The 24,484-nt window shown below is 48.3% G+C and overlaps 1 protein-coding gene across 1 annotated transcript in view; it reads left to right on the top strand.

The window, feature by feature from the left end:
- LOC138292914 (complement C3-like) overlaps positions 1-24,484 on the top strand; it is a 2,405,892-nt gene that overhangs the window by 1,931,631 nt on the left and 449,777 nt on the right. Inside the window, exon 33 of the mRNA XM_069231788.1 lies at positions 2,815-2,866. Within this exon, the coding sequence (XP_069087889.1) occupies positions 2,815-2,866 (52 nt within the window). The remainder of the gene's footprint in view (positions 1-2,814; positions 2,867-24,484) is intronic.

The raw sequence follows: 24,484 nt of genomic DNA on the forward strand, positions 1-24,484 counted from the left end.
ACATTGTCACTGTGACCAGGTTTGCATGGGACATGTGACATGATGGACAGCTTGTGTGAAAATTCTGTTGGCCCACCCACATGTTACGCGTGAGGTGCCATTCCTGCAATTAAGATATGAATAAATGATTTCAAAGACAATTGCATTCACACTTCCATTTGATTCAACATAATGATAGGGGACATTGACATTGGTGAACAGGTGTTTTATTTGGTGTCAGGGATGCCATTGTGCACTTTACAGTGATGGGAGTAGGCTACTGGTGGATGTCCACATTGGCTACATGGTCTTAGCGTTGTTTGGCTGTGGTGATATGTCCATCGATTATTTCTAGTTTTCGAGGGGTGTTATTGCACCGTGTTGATGGTGGTTCAGTGGCACACATGGAGGACAGTTCTTGTCAGAGTCACTTCTTAGCCTTTGCCTTGGTCTTGGCAGGTGTTCCAGTGCCGTATCTGGGCCTGAGGGACCCGTTTGGGTGCCTGGTGTTGGCCTGTACGGGTTGAGGTGCAAGTCTCCTGTGTGTCCTCAGAGGGTGGCACAAGTCCTGTTGCTGCTGCTGCTGTTGTTGGCCGGTCTGTATCTTGGCCTGTAGTAGGGGCTTCCTTGTCTGTGGGGGTCTCAGGCTAGGTTGGGACAAGGTGCATCAGCGCACCTGCTATGGTGGCCATGGTGGCATTGTGCAGTTTCCACTGCTCCATGGGCTCTTGGTGTTGGGCTCTCTGCAGTCTTTGACTCTGCTCCAGGGTGGCCACAATCTGGGCCAATCTGACCTGGGTATGGTGGAATGTTCCCAGGACCTCAGAAATCATGTCCTGGGCTGCAGCATCCACCCTGTGGCCTCCTCCCTGGGCCACTGATGCCCTCCCACTGGACCTAGCCCCCTGTGCCTGTGTCCCCTGCACAGGTCTGGCAGTACCACTTGTACTGGGGCCATCGTCTTCCTGCCTGTTGGTAAGTGGTGACTGTGGCCTCTGTCCTTGTGTTCCACCAGTCTTTGGTCTGGATACGCAGGTGTGGGTCCAGTTGCCCTGGCCTGATGTTGGTGGGTGTGTGGTAAGGGTGTCAGTGGTGTCCTGAGTGGGGCTGCTGGATGGTGACAGTCCAGAACTGTGTGAGGGGCCAGGGTATTCCTCACTGTCCAGGATTCCCTCTCCAGTGTTCTGGGTGTTGCCTCTGTCTCCCTGTGGGGCACTGCTACTCCTTGTCCTGTCCTTCAGGGTAGCATGGGTGATGCTGCCTGTTGGGGGAATGAACATATCTGTTACAGTCGCATAATCTGATGGGGTGCACAGGGCTGGGCTGTTTTGTGCAGGTTTTCCACTTTTGGGCCATAAAGGGTGCCTTTGTGAGGTTGCCATTGCATTTTGTTTAGGATGTGGAGGTGCATTGTGGGTGGTATAGTGTCTTTATGATTCCTTGCAGGGGTGGGTGGCTGTGCACAGGGGAGGGATGTGGGCCTGTTAGTGGGCTTGTGGGCATGCAGGTTGACTGGATGTAGTGATTCTGGCCTGGGTAGGGTAGTGGTCCTGGTGGATGTTGGAGGGGTGGGGTGGTGTATGCATTACAGGTGTGGTGGATAAGGGGTAATTGTAGATGACTTACCCGAGTCCATTCCTCCAGTGAGTCCAGTGAGGCCCTCAGGTTGCAGGATGGCCAGTACCTTTTCGTCCCAGTCAGTGTAGTCAGGTGGTGATGGTGGAGGTCCTGGATGCCATGGACCTCACCTTCCCGCGCAGGTCGTTCCATCTCTTGGGGATGTCATCCCTCGTGTGTGGATGGTGTCCACTGCATTGACCTTGTTGACAATGGTCTGCCATAAATCCGTCCTCCTAGCAATGGTTGTGTGCTGGACCTGTGCCCCGAATAATTTTGGCTCAACCTTTAGTATCTCGTCCACCAGGGTACTTAGCTCCCTTTTTGTGAAGCGTGGATGTTTGGGGGGTGCCATGGTGTGTGCTGTGAGTGGTGTGTTGTGTGGATCTGTGGTTGGGTGTGTGATTTGTCTGTTGTGGCATTCAGTGTCTGCTTGTGGAGTTCTCACTATCAGTTGTCCTAATGGCGTTGCAAAGGATTGTGGGGTGTGTCTGTGAGTGTTTTATAGTGTTGTGGATTTGTGTCAGGAGTGTGGGTTTCAAACTTGCCAATGTATGCAGTTCTTACTGTTGGGTCCCATTGCTGCCCGTGGCGGTCTGTACCGCGAATGGTCGCTCGACTTCCACTGACAGCTGCGGTGATTTGTGCATCATTATTTGGAGGGCGGGAGTTTGTGTGCATGGCAGTGGTGGGGTGGGATGTCCTGCATTTTCACCGTCAAAGATCCTGGCGGTGACTGGTGGCTGGGACATTTTTGACTGAATCAGATTTTTGCATCTTTGTATGGCGGGTTTCTGTTCACCGCCAATGGCAGGATTCTGTTCAGCGTCGCCATGGGGGGGAACGGGATTTACCGCCATGTTCATAATGACCGCCATAATCTAAGTTTGACAAGTTGAATGAAAATTAGGCAGGTACAGAGATGGTCAACGCCTTGCAACAGGCATTCACTAATTCCTCTTGTGTCTAGATATTTGATCCGTACAGCACTTAAAATATGGTTTTGTTTAGAAATATATATTTTAAAATGTGATGACAAGAAATGCACATTATCTTGCAATAAATCACAACTTAACAATTGCCATTAATGTATTAAATCAGTGAGCAAGCTTGCTAGCTTTATAACGCCTTACTTGCATTAGGATACTACTTGTTATGCTTCCTCTACGTTGAAAACTATTTTCATGAAATATGTCTACAATTTTTCTTCCTGGACAGGTGTGAGAAGACGAGGTGTTGAAGAAACATTCAAGCTCACTATACGCGCCAGGTAAGAAGAAGACTAACATTTGCCCTTGTTGTTATAAAGTATGATCAAGTCTCTCCCCCAAAATTCTTCCTTGACAATGAGGCTGTTGTATATGTTCCCCAACCAGGTATATGGACACATATCCCGAGAATATTTTTGCTGCAAAGCCTCTATTAACAAAAGAAGTGAATAACAAAACAAAACCATATTAACTAACATGAAGAGGCCCTTCTTCCTAATTATGGACCATAGAGTCTAGTGAGAGTCGTGGTGAGGCCCAAAGCCCAGCAAATGTCACTTAGGTCCATATATATACTTTTTGCCGCAATTCTGCGCTAGCACAGATTTGCGTCAAAACGTATAACGTCGGCTACCTCCATTCCAACGCACCAGCCGGGTGTCATATTTATGGAATGACAGTAGCCGGCACTGCGGCCTGGTTAGCGTCAAAATAAATTACTCTAACCTGGCAGCGGAGGCATAGGGAAAACTGGGGGTTGTGCACCAAAGAATGGTGTAAGTCATGCTAGAGTCCAAAATGTTGACTCTAACCTGACTAGCTTCATTTTTTGACGCACAACACCCATGGAAATGACTCCTGTCTTAGGAAAGACAGGAGTCATGCCCCCTGCCCAATGGCCATGCCTAGGGGACCTCTGTCCCCTGGGCATGGCCATTGGGCACAGAGGCATGTAGGGGGGGCCAAGTTAGGCCCCCCATGCCACTTCTACGTTAAAAAAAAAACTTACCTCTACTTACCGTAGATGGGTCCCCCCACCCATGGGTGTCCTACAGGGGTGGGCGAGGGTGGCAGGGGGTGTCCCTGGGGGCAGGGAAGGGCACCTGTGGACTGCTTACATGGTCGGAGACCATGGAAATGAGCCCACATGTCCCTTAATGCCTGCCCTGACCCAGGCATTAAAAAATGTCTCTAAACTGGTTTAGAGTCATTTTTTAAGGCCCTCCCCCTCCTGTGCGTCAGTTTTGCACAGCAGTATAAACAAGGCACAAATGCCTTAGATTAATTTTTTGCCCAGGAACACCTATCTTGCATGTCATTAACGCAAGGTAGGTTTCCACTGTAAAAAAATGACTCTCACTCCATAAATTTGGCACCAAACGGGTCTAGCGCCAAAGTATAAATATGGAGTTAAGATTGAGCTGAATTTGCGTAAAAAGAAATGACGTAAATCCGGCGCAAACAGAGTATAAATATTCCTCAAAGTTACTAATACACTGAAAATACTTAAACTCCTGGGCCATTCTTGGTTTTTGAAGAAGTCCTTAAGCAGCATTTGCTATTCATGCTAACTAGGGATCCGAAGAAATTTCCTTACACAAGGGAAATGACAAAATCGATCTGGTGGAACCCACCCAAGTATCCTGAGGACAGTGGATCCTCATGTGGATAGGTGATCCTTAGTGAACGTAATGCACTAATGAAATAGGAAGCCAGTCTTAGCATTGCGGATCCTAATAAAGAAATTGCTCAGAGAAATAATCCTTAGTATTGTGAGAACCTGTTTCAGAGGGCCACAGGGCAAGCAGGTGTTACAGAGCCCAACCATTGGGGCTGAGGCCTTTTACTCCTGGTGTCCCAGAGCTTGTCCTACAATGGATTCTGAGCAATTGAGCCAAGTATTCCTTCAGCACTTGACTTTCCTGGACAGTGTGGTATGAGCAGTCCAAAGCTTCCTCAGCTGGGGTTGTGGATACAAGGCAGTGAACTCACATTGCACACAGCAGCAGCAATAAATAATAGTCAAAAGGAAAAATACGACATTCCCCAAAAAAATGCACAACCCCCCGAGGTCAGAGCACTAATGTTTCCTTGGCGGTTCCCTGTCCACCATCCTCCTTGGTGTAACTATAGTGGTTATGGGACATACTCACTATTGGCAAAGTCAAGGGTATGCCCCACTAGGAGTCTGAGTCTTAAAAGTCCACTCTGACTGTTCTAAAGACAAAAGAGTTCTGGCGTTAATGCAATATCTAGCCAGCAATTTCCCCTGGTCGATATGGCCTGAATTCAGTAATACTTACACCTGCAGCCTCGGAGGGTCCAGAGTTTCTGAGCCCACCCCCTCTGTGGGTATCCGAGCTGCAGCAGCAAGCCCAGGTGAGTTCACTGCATGCGACCCAGATAAGCAGCACTTTCTGATTCCTGGCCTCCTTTTCACATGGTTGTGCTCTATCACGAGGAGATGTTCCTCACAGCTCCTCCTTGCAGGTTAGGTTTTTTGGTCTCTGCCATGACGGGAGGAAGATGACAAGAAGTTCCCGGTCCTGATCCATCGTCCAGCGGTAGATATGTGAGGGATTCCCATGGCTGCCTGACTTCTCCGATGATGCTCTGAGATAGTACACATTTCTGGCTAGAACAGGTGAGCCCCTTTGAAACACTGGGTCACAGCATCCCTACTGTACAAAGGCAGAAACCTTCGCACCACAGGTGTCCACACAGCATACAGGGATGCTGATCCTCAGGTGTGCACAGGCTGCGGCCCGATCGCCACATCATTCAAGAAAGTTCACATGCAGCAGTTCCTCCTGGCACACAGGGTTGCCGGTCCTTATCTGCACACGGGCTCCAGCCCGATCGGCACAGTGATCACCACAGCTAATAAAGCAGGTTTGCTGACTTTGTCCTTTACACGAGCAACAACCCGATCGCTTGAGCAGCCATTTCCTCACACCTTGCAATGCGAGTCGACAAGACATAATTTCCCATTGGACCACACTCCTCTCAACTCTCTCCTCTTCTTTACAGGGCACACTGGTCTTGGGAAGCAGGCAGGTGGTGGTGCTCCAGGCTCCAGGGCAGGTGATCTTGGATTCCCTGCATGATGTCCCCTCACCTTGCAGGTGCACTAGTAGGCCATGGCCCCCACGATTTGTCACAGGTAGAAGTTTTGCAGAGCCTCCCCTCCTCACACAGCCTGTCTGGCTGCTTGGCAGATGACAATTTTGGGGGTCTCAACCTCCTCTTAATTTAGCCCATTTCCAGACACCAAATGTGATTGAGAGCCGAAGGGCCTCATTATGATCTTAGCAGACAGGGTTACTCCATCCAAATGAGATGGATATCACATCCACTGTATTACAATTCAATTATATCCTGTTGAAACCGTAATACAGCGGATGGAATATCCCTCATATTTTTGATGGAGTATTCCATCCACTAAGATCATAATCAGGCCCTAAGTCTTTGATGTTTATATTGGCATCTTTGAAGTGCCCATTCCTCTGCCCTCTACTTCCTCTTGAAAACAGTCTGTCACAGCTGCAGTGAGTGCAGAGCTGAAAGCCCCACACCACAGTCCATGGGAGTGACTAAAGTTCACACCTGGATGTCAACCACTGTAGGAAGCTGGCGTGGTGTGTGGTGGACACCTATGGTGTTGTCACCTTATACCAAGTCCAGGTATCCCCTATTAATGAAATGTCTCGGAAGCCAGGGCTCTCTAGAGGTAGCTGTGGATGAGCAGCCAAGACTTATCTAGGAGACATGTAAAGCTTACGCAATACCACTATAGTCACACATCAACTTATCACACATGAAAGAACCACAGTGTTACAGAAATAAAGGTACTTTATCATGGTAATACAACACTAGAAACCCTATAGGCCATTCTCCTCAACTGGAGGAAAGCACACACTAATTATATATACAATAGCCATCAGCAATTTGCACAGAAACAACAAGCATAGGTAATACTTAGTAAAAATAGAGAGGGCCCTAAGGGAGGGCCAAACCATATACTAACAAAGTGGAATGCAAGATACAGTCCTTCACCCAAGGATGTGGAGTTGTTAGAGGGGAGATGGAAGGACTAGGGACCCCAAGAGGTGAGTACCTGAGTGGCCCCCAGTGACCAGGAGAGCAGAGGTAAATACCTGGTCTCCAAAAGGACTGACAGGAGGATTTGGAAAAAGGATTGTGCAATAACAGGAGCAGACTAGAAGAAACCAAAGTTGGATGCCAGTAGAAGAGGACCTGCAAAAGAAGGGGACAAATTTCAGTCCACGATGGAGTGTCCAGTGGGGACAGGAGCTACTACCCACCTTTCTGTGGATGAAGAACCAGGTGGATGGAGAAAGAAGAGACCAGCAGTGGAGCCCAGGAGCTGAAGAGGAGTCCTTGGAGTGGTGCATATGGTGTCCCACGTCGTTCGCAGGTTTCAGATGGTCAGTGGTGTTGGTGAACCACCAACAAGCCTTGGCAAATGTAAGAGAAGCAAAACAAGATTTGCAAGGCTGAAGGGGACCAGCAAGGCCCAGGAGACTCGACCCTTGGAGGAGAGCCTGGGGTGACCCTCAGCAGTTGGGAGAGCTAACAGAAGTAGTCGCAGCCTCCACTGGCAACCCACTGGCAGCAGGCACAATAAGTTGCAGTGAGGCCAAGTCAGCACACCTGAAAAAGAGTCCCACGTGCTGGAGCAGCAGAGAGGAGACTGTGCTTGGCAGGAAGAAGTGCTGGAGGCTGCGACTAATTGGAGCCTGAAGATCCCTTGGAGCAGGACACAACAAGCCTTGGCAGCTGGAAGAGTCATGTTGCACAGGGCTACTGTGCTGCAAGGAGAGGCAAGGGGTCACATTCTCCCAATTGGACAGCTGGCAGGGAGGACTAAGGGGACCACTTCAGACCACAATCTGTGATGCAGGATCCACGCAGTTCTAGCAGAGAGCAGATCAATGCAGCTGAAGGTCGTTGCAGTTGGTGCCTGCAGATGCAGGGGAGAGACTTCTTCACTCCAAGGTGGATTCCTTCTTGCTTTTTGGTGCAGGATGAAGTTTTGTTAACCCCAGAGGATGCACAGCTGGAGAAATGTTGCAGTTGCTGAAACAATGTTGCAAAACGAAGCCATCGCCGGAGTTGCAGCTTTGTTGAATCCTGAAGAGTCCAGTTGCGGTTCCAGTTGCCAGAAGTCAAAGTAAACGTTGCAGAGAAGTCCTATTGGAGTGTTGCAAATCGAATCTGGGGACCCATCTTTGAGGGAGTCCCTAAATAGCCCTAAAAGGGGGTTTGGTCACCTAAGGGGCTGTGACATCACCTGCCTGACCTGGCCACTCAGATTCTCCCAGGGGCCTCTGCACATCTTGGTTTCAAGATGGCAGAATCAAGTGACCGCCTGGAAGAGCTCTGGGCAACACCCCTGGGGTGTGGATGGACAGGGGAGTGGTCACTCCTCTTTACTATGTCCAGTTTCACACCAGAGCAGGGACCGGGGGATCCTGGACTGGTGTAAACTGGTTTATGCAAGGAAGGCACCAAATGGGCCCTTCAAAGCAAACTGGTAGCTTGGGAAAGGTACCCCTCCCAAGCCTTGTAGCACATTTGTCCAAGGAAGAGGGTGTTGCCTCCTTCTCCCACAGGAAATCCATTGTTTTGCCTTCCCCTGTCTGAGCTGGTCAAGCAGCAGAAGGGCAGAAATCTGTCTGAGGCGTGGTAGCAGAGCGGGCTGCCCTTGAACCCGAGAAGACTGCTAGGAGCAATATGAGGGGTCCTCTAAGGAGCCCTCAAAGTGTATGGGATCATACAACCCATACTGGCAACAGTATTGGGGTATGATTCCAACATGTTTGATACCAAACATGCCCAGGTTCGGAGTTACCACTATGTAGCTGGACACAGCTGTGTCCAGTACACGGGTAAAATGGCTTACCCTCACTTATGAATTCCAGTGTAATGGAGCTGGAGTTTGTAGGTACACCTCTGCTCATGTAGAGATTCCCTCACACACAGGGACCTGCATCCTGCCCTCTGGGCTAGGTGGGCCTACCACAGGGGTGAATTACAGTGACTGGGGCAATGACCTGTGGTGAAAGGGTGCATGCACCTTTTCACACAGGCTGCAATGACGGTCCTGCAGACACATTTTGCATGGGCTCCCAGGGGTAGCACAGTATATGCTGCAGCCCATGGGGAACCCCTGGTACCCCAATGCCCTGGGTACCTAAGTACCATATATTGGGGACATATAAGGGGGCACCAGTATGCCAATTGTGGATTGCACAAAAGTCCTAGGCAACCACATTTAGAGGGAGAGAGCACAACCAGTAAGGTCCCGGTTGGCAGGATCCCAGTGAAAACAGTTTAAGTATACTGACAGCAGGCAAAAAGTGGGGGTAACCATGCCAAAAAGAGGGTACTTTCCTACAACCACAGGGATATATGTATTACAATGATAGCACAGTGTCCTAGTCCTACTGTTAGAAATGGGGTAGTTGGCAGTTGGTTTGCACCCTCTCCAAGTAGGGACCCTCACCCTAGTCAGGATAAGGGAGATACCCACCTCAGATAACCCCTGTTCACCCCCCAGTAACACATGAGAAGAGGCTGAAGCCAGTCAGCCTTCATCGTGATCAATGGTCAAGGAAGACCCAGTAGACAAAGGCTGCAAGCTAGTCATTATGGTAGTGATCTTGTCATTAAAATAGGAAGCAAGGTTATTACAGAGGTATTGTTTGTCATAGTTTTTGTTACAAATGGGGTCTCTAGTTGGCAGTGGCTTGCACCCTGTCAAAGTAGGGACCCTTACTCTAGTCAGGGGAAGGGAGCCACACAGCTAAGATAACCTGCTCACCCCCTTGGTAGCTTGGCACGAGCAGTCAGGCTTATTTATCTCAGAAACAATGTTTAAAGCATTTGTACATAACACACAGTAATACAGTGAAAACATTACAAAAGGATACCACACCAGTTTTAGAAAAATAGCCAATATTGATCTGTGTAAAACAAGACAAAACGAGAAAAATCCAACATGCAATAATAAATATATGAATTTTGCTAAAATTAATTTAAAAATACAGTTCCCTGAAGTCAATAGCTCTGTCTGCGCCTGCACCAATAGCGGCATTAAAAACAAATACAACAGTTCAGGCCAGTTGCGGCATCGTGGGCATGCTACAATGTCAGGAAGACCCGCAAACAGTACCTTGGAAATGCAGGGCGTTGTGATTCTCACAATGAGATTGGAGAGTGAAGTCAATGGCGTAAATTCCGAAGGTCGGTGCAGGAGTTGTCAGGTCCTTGAAGTCACACGTGTTGCAAATCAAACTCCGGGCTGGTGACGAAGTCAGGAGTGCTAGTGTTAATGGCGTTGGGCCGTGGTGCGAAGTGGGATGTTGCTACTTGCCATGCCCACAGGGCATGGTGCAGGCAGTGGCTTGGTGACGGCGTCCCATGGTGTCGGTGAGACCAGGGCGGCGGTCTGAAGCAGGGCGGTGCAACATGGGGTGTCTCCAGCTCACAGTGCAGGCACCAGCGTCATCGTTGCTGAAGTGCTGTCGTCGGTAGGCCCAAGGTGATGGTGCAATGGGGTGGGCTCCATGCAGCACCCATTAGTCACGGTGCAGACAAGGGCATCTGTTGACAATTCTTGAGTCGATGGCATTGATGTCAGTAGACTGGGGTTGCGGTGCGGGATGGGATGGCGCGTTATGTACCTCAAGAGGGTGTCCTAAGGCCAAGGTGCAGAAATGGCATCGGTGTCTGCATGGAGCGGCAGCATCGGGATGCCAAGGTTGCAGTGTGAGCAAGGCGATGCCGAGTGCGGGCCCACATGTTACGGTGCAAGCAGCATCTCAGTGATGGATTATGGTGGCGGCGGAGGTGAGACCAGGGTTGCAGTGCGGAGAAGGGCACGGCTCTGTGCGGCTTTGCAAGGTCACAGTGCAATCAGTGACATCGGTGAAGGCGTGGAGGTGGGTATTTTTCTGTTGCAGGAAAAAAAACACAGTTTGCAGTGCTGTAGGAAGGTGAAGCTGAATTCTTTGATATCCCTGAGGCTTCCAACATGAGGGAAGCTCTACTCCAAGCCCTTGGAGAATCTTCACAAGCAAGATGCACAGCAAAGTCCAGTCTTTGCCCTCTGTAAGGCAGATGCAGCAACTGCAGGCAAACCCAGCAAAGCACACACAGCAAAAGGGCAGTACTCCTCCTCCAGCTCTTACACTCTTCTCCTTGGCAGAGGCTCCAATTGATCCAGAAGTGTTCTAAAAGTTTGGGGTTTTGGATCCACTACTTACACCCATTTTTGCCTTTGAAGTAGACAACCTTCAAAGGAAAGTCTCTGTTGTTGACAAGATACTGCCTTGCCCATGCCTGGCCCCAGGCATACTCCTGGAGGCCAGAGGCTGCATTATGTAAGGACAGGCACAGTCCTTTCAAGTGCAGGTTTCAGATCCTCCCTCCCCACTCTAGCCCAGGAGACCCATCAGGATATGCAGGCTGAACCCCAGCACCCTTTGTATCACTGTCTAGAGGGGATTCACAAACAGCCCAACTGTCAGTCTGACCCAGACGTGGATTCTACAGGCAGGCAGAGGCATAGAATGGTTAAGCAAGAAAATGCCCACTTTCTAAAAGTGACATTTTCAAACAGACAATCTAAAAACCAACTCTATCAAAAAATGTACTTTTAAATGGTGAGTTCAGAGACTCCATACTCCATATCCCAATCTGCTCCCAATGGGAAACTGCACTTAAAAGATATTTAAAGGCAGTCCCCATGTTAACCTATGGGAGAGATAGGCCTTGCAATAGTGAAAAACAAAATTGGCAGTATTTCACTATCAGGATTTGTAAAAAACAACAGTAAATGTCCTACCTTTTAAAAACACTGCACATGGCCCGTGGGTTTACCTAGGGCCTAATTTAGGGGTGCCTTGCATATAGTAAAAGGGAAGGTTTGGGCCTGGCAAGTGGGTATTCTTGCCAGGTCAAATTGGCAGTGCAAGACTGCACACACAGACACTACAGTGGCAGGTCTGAGACATGTTTACAGGGCTACTCATGTGGGTGGTACAACCAGTGCTGCAGGCCCACTAGTAGCATTTGATTGACAGGCACTGGGCATGCATAGTGCACTGTACTAGGGACTTACTAGTGAATCAAACATGCCAGTAATGGAAGACCAATCACCAATACAATTTACACAGGGGTCACTTGCACTTTGGCACTGAACAGCAGGGGGGGAAGTGTGCATAGACAATAAACCAGCAAAAACAGAGCCCAGCATACCATAAAAACAGGAAGTCTGAAGGCAAAAAGACAGAGGAATCACGCCAGAAGATGCCAGGACTAACACATGTCCCCTCCAGCTGAGATTAAGGAGAACTACCCAACCCCTTGGGAGTTCTCCTCACTAAGGCTGAAGAACCTGGACAGACCCCCAGCTTTGGCGTGTTCTGTGCCAGGACGGTGTTCCAAAGTAAAGTCCATCCTGTGTAAGGAAATGGACCACCTCAACAGTTTTGGGTTCTTGCCCCTCAGCTGCATTAACCATCTGAGGGGCCTGTAGTTGGTCTGAACCCCGAAGTGAGACCCAAACAAGTAGGGTCTTAGCTTCTTCTGCGCCCAGACCACAGCAAAGGCTTTCCTTTCATTTGCACTCCACTTCTGTTCCCTGGAGAGTAGTCTCCTGCTAAGGAGGACTACAGGCTGGTCTAGGCCCTCTTCATTCAGCTGTGAATGTACAGCTCCCACACCATGCTCTGAAGCATCTGTCTGTACCAGAAACTCCTTGGAGAAGTCAAGGGCCAGCAGCATGGGTGTTGTGCACATAGCCTCATTCAGGGTGTGAAACGCAGTTTGGCACGCCTCAGTCCAGACCACATGTCTAGGCTGCTTCTTGGAAGTCAACTCTGTCAAGGGAGCAACAATGGTGCCATACCCCTTGACAAATCTCATGTAGTACCCAGTGAGGCCTACGAAGGCTCTCAACTATGTCTGGGTCTTGGGGGATACCCAAGCTCGTATGGCATCAATCGTGTTTTGTAGGGGCGCCACAGGGCTGCTTCTTACCTGGTGTTCTAAGTACACCATTGACCCCTGCCCTATCTGGTACTTACTGTCCTTGATAGTGATGCCTGCAGCTTGCAGTGTACACAACACTTCCCAGCGGTGGTACAAGTAGTCCTCCCATCTGGAGCTGAAAACAGCAATGTCGTCAAGGTAGGCGGCACTGAAGTTTTCAACCCCAACCAGGACCCGATTGACCCACCTCTGGAAGGTGGCAGGAATGTTTTTCAACTCAAAGTGCATGACCCTGAACTGGAAGTGCCTCTCTGACATTAAAAACGCCGACCTCTCCTTGGCCTCATCAGTTAAGGCAATCCTCCAGTACCCAGACGTTAAATCAAACGTGCTGAGGAACTTGGTAGCCCCCAACCGATCAATGAGCTCATCAGCTCTGGGGATGGGGAGGGCATCAGTCTTGGTGACTGCATTAAGCCCACAGTAGACCATACAGAACTAAAGGTGAGGTACCAGGAGCAGCAGCTTTAGGTACCAAAACCACTGGGCTGGGCCAAGGGCTGCTGGAGTGCTCAATCACCCTTAAAGCCAACCTCTTGGATACCTCATACATGATGCTGGCCTTCACTCTGTCAGTTAACCTGTAAACTCTGTGTTTCACAGTCAGGCTGTCCCTAGTGTCCACATCATGTGTGCATAGAAGGGTGACACCTGGAGTGAGTGAGAACAGAGTTGAAATTAGTCCCAGTAACTGGCAACAGCCACTCTGTTGGTCTAGAGTCAGAAAAGGGAAGAGGAACACACCTTCTACTGACCCATCCTGCTCCCTGGCAGACAAGAGATCAGGGAGAGGTTCACTCTCCTCTTACACCCCATCATCTGTATCCAGAAGCATGGTTAACTCAGACCTCTCAAAATGGGTAATGAGGCAGTTCACATGTAGGACCCTCAGGGAGTTCCTTGAAGTCTGCAAGTCCACCAAGTTGGTGACATCACTCTTGCGCTCCTTTACCTCAAATGGCCCTGTCCACTATTCTTGTAGAGCACTAGGCTCTACTGGGGCCATATCCCACACTTTCTGGCCAGGCTGAAGCTTAACCTGAGTGGTAGTCTGGTCATACCAGGGTTTCATGTCCTCCTGGCTTGCCTCTAGGTTCTCCTGAGCAAGCTTCCTGAAGTGGGAAGTCTGGTTTCTGAAGGTCAGCATGTAACTAAATACATCCTGGGGTAACTTTCTAGGAGCTTGCTCCCAGCCCTCTTTCACCAGACTTAGAGGTCCTCTGATCGGGTACCCATACAAAAGCTCAAAGGGGCTAAAGCCAACCCCCTTCTGTGGTACTTCCCGGTAGGCAAAGTAAAGGCATGGCAAGAGGGCATTCTACTGATGCCTAATGGAGTCTGACAGACCCACAATCATGCCTTTCATGGTTCGGTTGAATCTCTAAACCAGCCCGTTACTTTAGAGGTGGTAAGGAGTGGTGAACCTGTAGTTGACTTCACATTATTTCCACATGGCCTTTATGTACATGGGCATAAAGTTGGTACCCCGGTCAGATACCACCTCATTGGGGAAACCCATTCAGGTAAAGATTCTCATCAGAGCCCGGGCCGCAATGGATGCCATCACGGTCCTCAGAGGGATAGCTTTTGGGTATCGGGTGGCACGGCCCACCAAGACCAGGATGAACCTGTTGCCCAGGGCTGTCTTGGGGTCCAGAGGCCCTACTATGTCAATGCCCACCCATTCGAATGGGGTGCTCACAATAGGAAAGTTTTGGAGGGGAGCTTTAGATTTCCTCAACTTTTGTCACTCACTTGGCACGTCTGGCAGGACCTACAGAAAGCACCAGTACTTTTTCTCATTTGGGGCCAGTACAAGTGTGTGACAAATCTGTTAAAGGTCTTGCCCTGCCCCAAATGTCCTGCCAGAGGCACATCGTGAGTGAAACCCAGAAGAAAGGCTATGAAGCACTCGGGTACTACCAGCACACGGGCTGCCCCAGGCTCAGCAGCCTTAGGCTCGCTATGCAGGAAACCATTCTCCCATAGATCAGGTCATTCTTGGGCTCAGCCCCAGCTGCCTGGTCCTCGGCCTGCTGCCTAAGTACCACGAGAGAAGGGAACACCTTCTGCTCTGCACAGAACTCCTCCCTGGTGGGACCCCCTTCTTTCTGCCAATTGGTCACCTCAGGTAGATCTCTCAGGTCAGCCACTTGTTCCCTTGTAGATGCTGAGGCATCACCCTTGAAGTCAGCCTCCTCCTTGACCATGGGAACTTCAGGGGTGGGTTTCCCGCACCCCTTGCCCTTTCCCTTGGCTCCAGGTCCTTCTGATCACCCTGACTGGTTGCCATTGACCAAGTGGTCACACACACCCACTCTGGCAACCCCAACATCCCCAAGTGTGACCTGAGCTCCACCTCTGTCCAGGCGGAAGTCTCCAGGTCATTGCCCATCAGACAGTCAACAAGCATGGTGTGACTCATAGCTACAATCAAGGAACCTGAGACCCCCCCACTCAAAGGGAACCTGCACCACCCTACACTGGCACTCTGAGTTGTCCACTACATCTACTTGGTGGAATACACCAGGGACTAGCTTCTCCTCAGACACCAGGTGACACCGAACTGTGGTCACACTGGCTCCTGTATCTCTGAGAGCCTCTACCCTCTGGCCATTGATGGTCACCCACTGCCTGTACTTTTTAGAGTTATCAGGAATTAGATTTCTCCGGACCATCTAACTGTCCCCTAGTGAGACAAGGGTTATCTCAATTGGTTCCCCACACCCACCTGGGACCAACATCTCCTCAAGCGCTACATTGGCCAACCCCTTGGTCTGCCCACCGGTGCCTAGCTGTGTCTACTTGGGACATTTGGGATCCCCCTTCATGTGACCCACCTGGTCACAAGCAAAACATTTACAGGGTCCGTCTCTGCAGGCTTTCCTGAAGAGACCCATGGTTTCTTATCTCATGGGGGTGGGAATTCTTACCCTGGGTACTAAATTTGGACCCTTTGAAGAACTTTTGTTTATCCTTGTCCCCCCCACTCAGTTGCTGGGGACCCTGCCCATCTTTGGTGGAGTCTCCCCCATATACCTTCTTGTGGACCCTGGAACTCACCTAGTGGTCTGCCTCAATAGCAAGCTTCCTGGGGTCAGTCAGCTCACTATCAGTAAAGTGCTGGGGCAGCTCTGCGAAAGACAGACTAGACAAGTGCTCCAAGGCAATTAAGTTGTACAGCCCCTTAAAATCTGTGACATCACTGCCCTTCACCAATCCATCCAGTGCCCTGCAAAAAGAATCCACACATTTTAACCAGGTCTGTGAATCAGTTTCTTACTCCCCCTAAACTGATCCCTGTACTTGTCAGGAGTGAGATCATATCTGGTGAGAAGGGCCCCCTTCATGTCAGAATATGCAAGGTTGTACCCCTTACCCAAAGCTGCCCTCCTCTGTGAAGTGGTTCCACAATCCTGCTCCCCAATTCTTCTCAGGGACCCCATTCATATCCCTTCTTGAACATCCTTCCTACATTCTTGGGAAAGTGAACTATCCTATCTGAGTGCATTGAGGTATTGCTGTCACCATTGCTGCTGAATCTACTCCTTTACTCTGAGCTCATAATCTAAGAGCATCTTCCTATCCTCCATTTTTAGCCTCTCAAACTCTATTTGATGTCTCCTGGCTTCTCTCCTGTCTTACAACTCTTCTGGAGTCAGGCCCTTTGACCCACCGTTGCTGCCTTGCCCGGAGGGTATCTCCTCCCCTAGCAGCTCCTGCACCTCCAGCACATCTTCCCAGGGATTCATGGTCTCCCAAGTTGGATCATCAGAATGTCCACTGACATTTCTGGCTGCTACCTAGGCCCTCAGTGCCTTTTGTAGATCCTGCTTCCTGGTGAGGCCTTTGACTTAAACTTTGTGGCTCTTGTAAACTGACTTCAGTTCCTTCACAGTGTAGGTTTACAACATATCCTCCTCAAAAACCAAACCCAGGGATGCAACTGATGATGCTCTTGACTGAGACATTATGTAACAAGAAAGTTCAACTTGAACTCAAGACCAAAAATAGATCAAAGCAAAAATAAAAAATAAACTGTATATGGTATGTAGTGGTCTTCGATACAGTAGTAGTGTACACCAATTACTGTAGGTCAAGTGCAAATGCAAGTCCTATCCTCACCTCTGACAACCACTGTTAGAAATGGGGTTTCTAGTTGGCAGTTGGTTTGTACCCTGTCCAAGTAGGGACCCACACTCTAGTCAGGATAAAGGAAGATACCCAACTCAGATAATCCTTTCTCACCCCCTTGGCCAAAACGTGTTAAACACTAACCATGATGGAGCACAAGTTGGATACAGAAACCAGGTCCAACACAGTTGAAATTTCACTTTCAGACTTAGGCCCTCATTACAACCCTGGTGGTCAGCGTGGAGGTGGTGGTAATACCGCAAACAGGCCGGCGGTAAAAAAAATGACATTACAAGCATGGCGGTAACCGCCATGCCAAACCGCCACTTCTACACTCCGACCGCCAGGGTGATAACGACTGCTGGGCTGGAGACTGCAGTCTCCAGCCCAGCGGCTGTTACTAGACTGCCGGAGGTATCACGACCCCGCATACCACCATGGATTTTGTGGGGTTCTGTACCACCAGGCAACCATGGTGCTAGGCACTATCAGTGCCACGGAATTCGTTCCCTGGCACATATAGGGTCTCCCCAACCCCTCTCCCCCTCCCCCGAGTCCTCCCCCAAACCCACGACCCCCCTACCACTCCCAAAGGTGGCAGGACCCCCCTCCCCAACTCCCCCAACATTGACATACACACCCCCCACTCCCCTACACGCACACTCAACAACTACTACACATACACGCTGACATACACACAGACATATGAGCACACATTTCCCATACACACAACACCCCCCGCATGCATACACGCACTCACACACCCCCTCTACACACTCACACGCACACCCCCATGCAGGCACACAACAAACAACGCCCCCCACCCCCTCCCCTAACGGACGATCACCTTACCTTGTCCGGTGATCCTCCGGGAGGGAACGGGATGGGGGCTGCTTCGCCGCCAGCACCCCATCACCAGAACACCGCCACACCGAATTCTGGGATTCGGTGGGCGGTGTTCTGATCGCGTGCCGGTGGAGGTTGAGCAGCCTCCACTTCACCGCTGACCGCAAAAGGGCGGAGGGCTGCCAGCAGTCATGATATGCTGGGCGGAAAACCGCCTGCACTTGCGGTCTTCAGCACAGCGGTACCTCGGCAGTGTTTGCAAAAGACCGCCGAGGTCCAAATGAGGGCCTTAGGGTCTCATTACGACTTAGGAAGCCGCTGCAGCAAGCATACCGCCAGTGCTGGCGGTATGCTGGCCGCCCTATTTGGAGTCTTCCGCTGGGCCAGCGGGCGAAAACAGCATTTCTGCCCACTGGCCCAGCAGAAAACTCACCAGAACATTGACACCAGCTCCTAATTGAGCCGGTGTCAATGTTATGGTGCATCAGATGCAACAGCACCCATTGGGTATTTCACTGCCCCTAATTCGGGCAGTGAAAAGCGCAATGGGCTATCCATGGGGGCACATGCACTGCCCATGCCAAGTGCATGGGCTGTGCAGGGGGCCCCCATCGGGCCCCCAACACCCCTTTTCTGCTAGCTTTTGCATGGCGGTCCGACTGCCATGCAAAGACTGGCGAAAAGGGGACTCGTAATTCCCAAGGCAGCGCTGCTTGCAGCGCTGACCTGGCGGATTGCGACCGCCAAGACCCCCAGGCTGTCGACAGGCCGCAACCTGGTGCTGCTGGCAGTCGCCACGGTTGTAATGTCTCAGCCAGACCGCCGCTTTGGTGGCAGTCCGAACGTAACCCTGGTGGTCTGCTGACTGCCAGGGTCTAAATGAGGCTCTTACTCTCTGGAAGGGAAGTCAAAAATCCTCAGCAGGGCAATGCAGCAGGCTGTGGCTGATGGCTGCTAGATGGGGTCTTGGTAAAGCCACTAACATTTGACTGGAAAGCTCAGAGCAGGAGAAATTTGAATGTCATACCCAGACAAAGTACCTCGCCCACCGGATAATTTTGGCACCTTCAACCAATGAAGATTTCCACATTCGGACTTAGTCACTTTTTGAAGAAAGGTTCTACCAGGAGGGCAAGGCATCAGGCTGCAGCCGAACAGGCTACCACCATGCCGTATACCTTCTCTATGAGGTCCTGCTGAATCAGATTTGCTGTAAACGGCAGAGATTGAGCAACCGGAATCTTCAAGCCAAGCGCAGTGCTCCTTTTGTCAGATCAACCTGGAGGATTTGGGATCAAAAAGGTTCAAAGTCCCAAGTTTCAGAAGATGTTAGGAGGGGTACACTTTCCCACAGCCTAGGGCTTCAAGAGCTCAGTAACAACACTTAGAGGGCAAAAGGCACTCCAGCAGAAGCCACTAACAGGGTCCAGGGCAGGTCAAGTTGGAATTAGTCAGCTGGGTAGCTACAAGAAAGACCTCTTGTGCCTTGTTGTGACCCTGTAGCTTGAACAGGAGGTCAGCCTTATGGCCCTTGGAGTCCACTTCTTTGTCCAGGGTACAAGAGAGATAGAAGGTGCAGTCTTTTAGGCTCTTCTAATGTGTCAGACACCAGGTTCAGTCATCTGCTGATCTTCCACAGGTCCAGGAGTGTTCGAGGATTGTATTGTAGGTGCTACATTTATGCCTGACACCAGCCTGTGGTAGAGGGGACCCTGGCCCCAAAGGTGGGTAAAAATTCCCAGGGGTTACCCTACCTACTTTAGTACCTTTTCCTATGTGTCCACAATTCCCCTTGCTACCTAAAACTAACATGGCAGAATCCTTCTTCCTCTGTGCAGAGCTTTTGTGCCAACCGTAGAGGTGTGACCAGGGAAATGTGCAACTCCTCCTCTGCCATCACTCTAAACCATTCTGGGGCAGCTGTTCTCCCATTAAGATAGGTGCCTGCCTGATTGGGGGAACAAAGGAGGTCCCTGCCCAGGTGTCAGCTAGGATGTGCCTGTGACAGGGTAGGCTTCTATGAAGTTAATCAAGTTCCTTGGCACAGCCCAGATCGTCATCCTGCCAAAGGAACAGAAACACTTCCCCACACCCAATACCTTTGTCCTGCCCTGGAAGGAGTTTTTACACCTGAATAAAGGATCTATTCAGCTGCAAGGTGACAGTTGGAGTTCATGCAAATGAGTCTCTAAATACTTTAGGCAGGGAAAGGTAACTTTCAAGAGGTACTTTTTCCTTGAGAGTCATTAGAAAAATGATTTTACAGTTAAATTGAGTTTTGAATAATTAATAAAAAAAGACTCTTTGAATTAAATTTCTAGCTGTCCACTAACCGAAATTAGCATTTTTAAATTTACTAATGTAACCCCGTGTTTCCATCTGGAACACCCAGCCTTTCTAATGGGAAAATAGCTTTTGGGTCTTTTTTCACTGTAAGGACATGTTTAACATTAATCTTCAATAATGTGTCCTACTGTTAAATATCATGCACAGTGCCTTATGCAAAGTAACAGGTACTTAGGCTTGACTTATAAATATTTAAAAAGAAAGCTTTAACCTGGGAAAATGTATTATTTTGACATGTCAAATTTGCAGTTTAAAACTGCAATAGCCAGGCTACAAATGGTAGGCATGCAGTCATGTTTGCACTGCAACTGTAGTGCGTGCCAATAGGTGCTGCAGTCCACTAATGATATTTAACTTACATGCCCTGTGTTCACCTTGTACCATATAATAGGAATTTACAGGTAAATTAAACATGCCAATTAGGAGTTTGCCAATTCCATCATTTTTAAACAGGGAGCACAGGCTCTTTATTTCTGGTTAGCAGGGGTAAAGTGCACAGAGTTCTATCGTCAGCAAAAACAGTGAAGGCAAAAATCTGAGGGCACCCCACACAAAGGATGGTCATTTCCTACAACCCCCGAGCCATGGTGCTTCCATGGCAAAAGGCACTCCAGCAGAAGTAGTATTTAAAAAATGGCAGAAAAATATTTTTGGAAGCCTTCTCAGTGTGTTTCCTCTTATCGGAAACCTTTCACCCACCATGGGGTTCAGAGGTAGAAGGGAAGTCCCTATCTGAGAGGGAAAAATAATTCTCCTCCCTCATCCTCTTTGCTGGTGTGGCATCCAGTGTCTCCTTTACAGAGGACCTCAGCTTCTCTTCCAAAAATGTTTTAATGGACTCTCCCATAAAGTCAGTCACCACTTGGGGTTGTGGGTTAGGCCCTCCATCTTTATATACTAATATATATATTTGTTTTTAAGTAAAAAAAATAACCTAAGGCTAAGAGCGTTAATGGTAGAAAATGAGCCTTCAAAATGAGCCTTGGGCTAAGTAATGTGCAGTTAAATCAGATAAAATAACATACATATAATGAAAATGCCACCTAAAGTCATCAGGGGAAGCTCCAGGATACAATTTGGTCATTTTCAGAAAAAAGTCAAAAAGGCAACAATGGAAGCTGCTGTCGTCCATTCGAACTGTAATCAAATGCAGCGGTTTCCAAGTGACGCATATGGCAACACGTGTTCTGAAAAAGAAAGAGTAAGGAAGGACTTCTGCTGCCTGAAACCACAAAGAAGGTCATCTAGCAATGCCGCGAAAGACTCAATGGTGCCAAGGCTCTTTCCTATTTTTCTTCTTTTTTTAAGCAAGAGATGTCATCGAAAAGGTATGGAGTGCGAGCCACACACTATCGCATCTCGCCTCCAAAAGGACACTGAATTGCGGTGTTACGGGGCATGACAAACAAACGCCTCCAAGACTGCAGTGAATTACAGTGATGCTGAAGCATAAAAAAATAAACGCCCAAGCTGCAAAGGAGTAGTTCCAATCAAGATGTAGCCTGGAAGAGGCTTAAAATAAATGAATATGTCTTTTCTGGCATGAATACAGCGAGATCGTTATTAGATATTTAAAAAAAAAAGGTTAGTAAGCCTAAGAATATATACTCTCCTAGCCTAACCATAAATCGGAGGGACATAAAGAAATATACAAATACATATATAAATATATAAAACAAGAACAAACAAAGCAAAGAACAACAATGTTTATAGATGAAAGTAAAAAAGGTAGTTATTTGCTGAGGAGCAGTGAATAAAAGCAGAATAGGACTGACTACGTTGAATGTTTATTTTTTAGTGAATTCTAATGTTTTATGATGTAACTATATTCTTTAAAGGGCAGCATGTTGGGGCATCAATAAAAGGTTATTGCATAATGGTAGCCTCTGGTGTTGTAATGAAATACATTGTGACCAACATTTGCAGTTGAAGGCCCTTCCATCGGCAGTTTGGCAACAGAGGAACAGCTGCTTAAGTATTGACCTAGAAGTTGGGGGACCATAGAGGGCATGGGTCCACTGTTCTGGAATGGGTCCTAGAAACCCACCAGGTGAATATTTAGTAATTGAGTATCTTTCTTGTCATAATGGACCACCACTATGCATGAAACGTACAGCCCAGCATCCTGTGTATCTACAAGGCTATCATACATTTTTACTCCTGGAACTGATTATGATGATGAAGTTATTAATCTACTGGTGATATGAAGTGCATGTTAATCTTCTCTCCCATGATATGAATCGATTTTGATGACACAACAGAGGTCATTGGTAACTTCACAGTAAAATCCAAATTCAAAAACGTGAAATGGCTAAAGGACAAGCGGGACAAAACAGCCCATTGAACGATTTCCTCACCAGTCATATTTGCATGGGTTCGCATAAAAGCACCAACCCAGGACAGAAGTTTGTAAACAGTGTGGAACTATATTTTGTCGAAACAACACATTTGTATTTTTCTTTATTAGCAGCTTTATATAGTGCAGACAAGTACTAAGGGGTGAAAAGGGCTATTTACTAAGGAACGGTTTAGCAAAAGAGAACAGTTTTGTTTCATTTACAGTAGATCATTTTAGTTGTGTTTTCATACAAAGTTTCATTCCGTAAACTTGAAGAGAAAAAGTAATACAAGGAATTCAGAGCCCACATATTCCACTCCTCACCAGTACATTCAAGTAATCGGGCACTATGCCTGATTGCTTTCTGTTGAGAAGGGGTTGATTTCTTGAAACATGTAATAGAAATAAACATATTATGGAGATTTTGGATTATATTCACGGGGATATGTGTAAATCAAATGTAGTGTGATTATACAAACTGATTATGTGCCCATAAAGAAGCAAGCTTTCATCGTTAAGCATTTGTTGGGCAGAAGTGCCTGTAGGCCTGGACAGAGTTAACAAAAAGACTGCCAGGCCTCTTGTGCACCAGCGTGCACACATTGCACCACTTTGTAACCCTATGCGCAACATGATGCCTGCACCAGGCATAATCTATGCAATGGGGGCATTTCCCCATTAGGGTGGCCTAAAAAATGGGGCAAAGAAATCTAAGAGGTTTCTTTGCATCATTTATTTCAGCACTTTTAACAGGCGTTAAAAGGAGGCACACCATTGTTTACAATGGGCCTTCATGGACTTTGCAGCATTAGTGTCAACATTTATTATGGTAATCCTGCAAAGCTCCGAACTACAGTAAAAAAGTTTAACGCTAGTTCCCCTAACTACTGCCATTGTGCACCGTATCTTAGATACAGAGCACACATGGGGGTTTTAGGCGGGGCGCTAAGGGGAACTGGGTACAGTGCCACTTTTCTTAAATCAGGCCCTTTATTCTTTATTGCTTATTCTGCAAGTGTGATGGCAAAATATTGGTGCCACCTGGTAGCAGAGACCAGCTTGCACCGAAGGTGCCAAGGTGTTAATGCTGACAGAAATAACCTGTGTGGGATTGCTAAAGTGCGCTGACCAGAGGGAGCAAGAGTGTCTGAAAAGAGCCAATATGCTTGGTTCTCGAGAGACGTTTAGGCACACTTGTTGAGCACAACTAACTGTGAGCCTTGATAACTGGAGTGTCACCTGCCCCAGCTGAAGCAGCAAAAGGAAAGCCAAAAACAGGTAGAGCATTACATATTTTTTTTAAAGGCTGGGTGTGGCCCTTTCAGCACAGAATCGCAGAGTGTAGAAGAAACAGAATTCATTCTGCAATGAACAGGGAAAAAGGGGGAGGGCACACCTGAATGTAAACTGAGATTTAGCAGCGTATCACTTATGCATACATGCTTGATTTCAACAGTGCCAAGCTTTAGATTGGCAACTTCACGGAACAGTTTCTGCTCTTGCAATATTGTGTTCAGCTCCCTAAAGGTTAGAAATAGGAAAGAGTCTATTATAAGATAGTGGATAGTGGACCAAAAGTGCAATCTATTCACCTTCAGATAATATAATGTCTTCATTAACCCAGCAGATGCACGACAGTCCTCAGTGAACATTTGACATCCTTCGTGTGAGACTTCCATGCAGAGAGTATCTCCCCAGTAGGCTGTGAGTGTAACTTCAGCATGTGATTATGTTGGAAAGACAAATCGAGTGCAGGTGACATGCCTTCTCTTCAACTTGCGGCAGTCTGTGAAGTCAGAAAAATTGACTTTGCTTCATGCTCAAAGAATTTTATTTGTCATTCCATCTCTCGGAACATTTTTGTATGAGGCTGTCACATACTAGAGGTGGTAACAAGCCTTCAGAATGTGAAACATCAGTTCACTACCCTCAATCTACCACATCATGGAGCTTTGCTCTCCTTTGTTCAAGTGTCCATCTGAACTCAAAACCTGAGCTGAAATAGCAAAGCACTACCATGAGTAAAAGAATACATAATCCCAATAAGGGCATCTCTACCAAATTGTGTTGGATGTCCACAGCAAACCTCATGATGGCCGTAATATTGCATTCCCCAGGTAGGTATGAAGAAAGCAGAATTCTTCTGAATACCGCT

The sequence above is a fragment of the Pleurodeles waltl genome, chromosome 4_2, assembly GCF_031143425.1.
Source record: "Pleurodeles waltl isolate 20211129_DDA chromosome 4_2, aPleWal1.hap1.20221129, whole genome shotgun sequence".
Lineage (NCBI taxonomy): Eukaryota > Metazoa > Chordata > Amphibia > Caudata > Salamandridae > Pleurodeles > Pleurodeles waltl.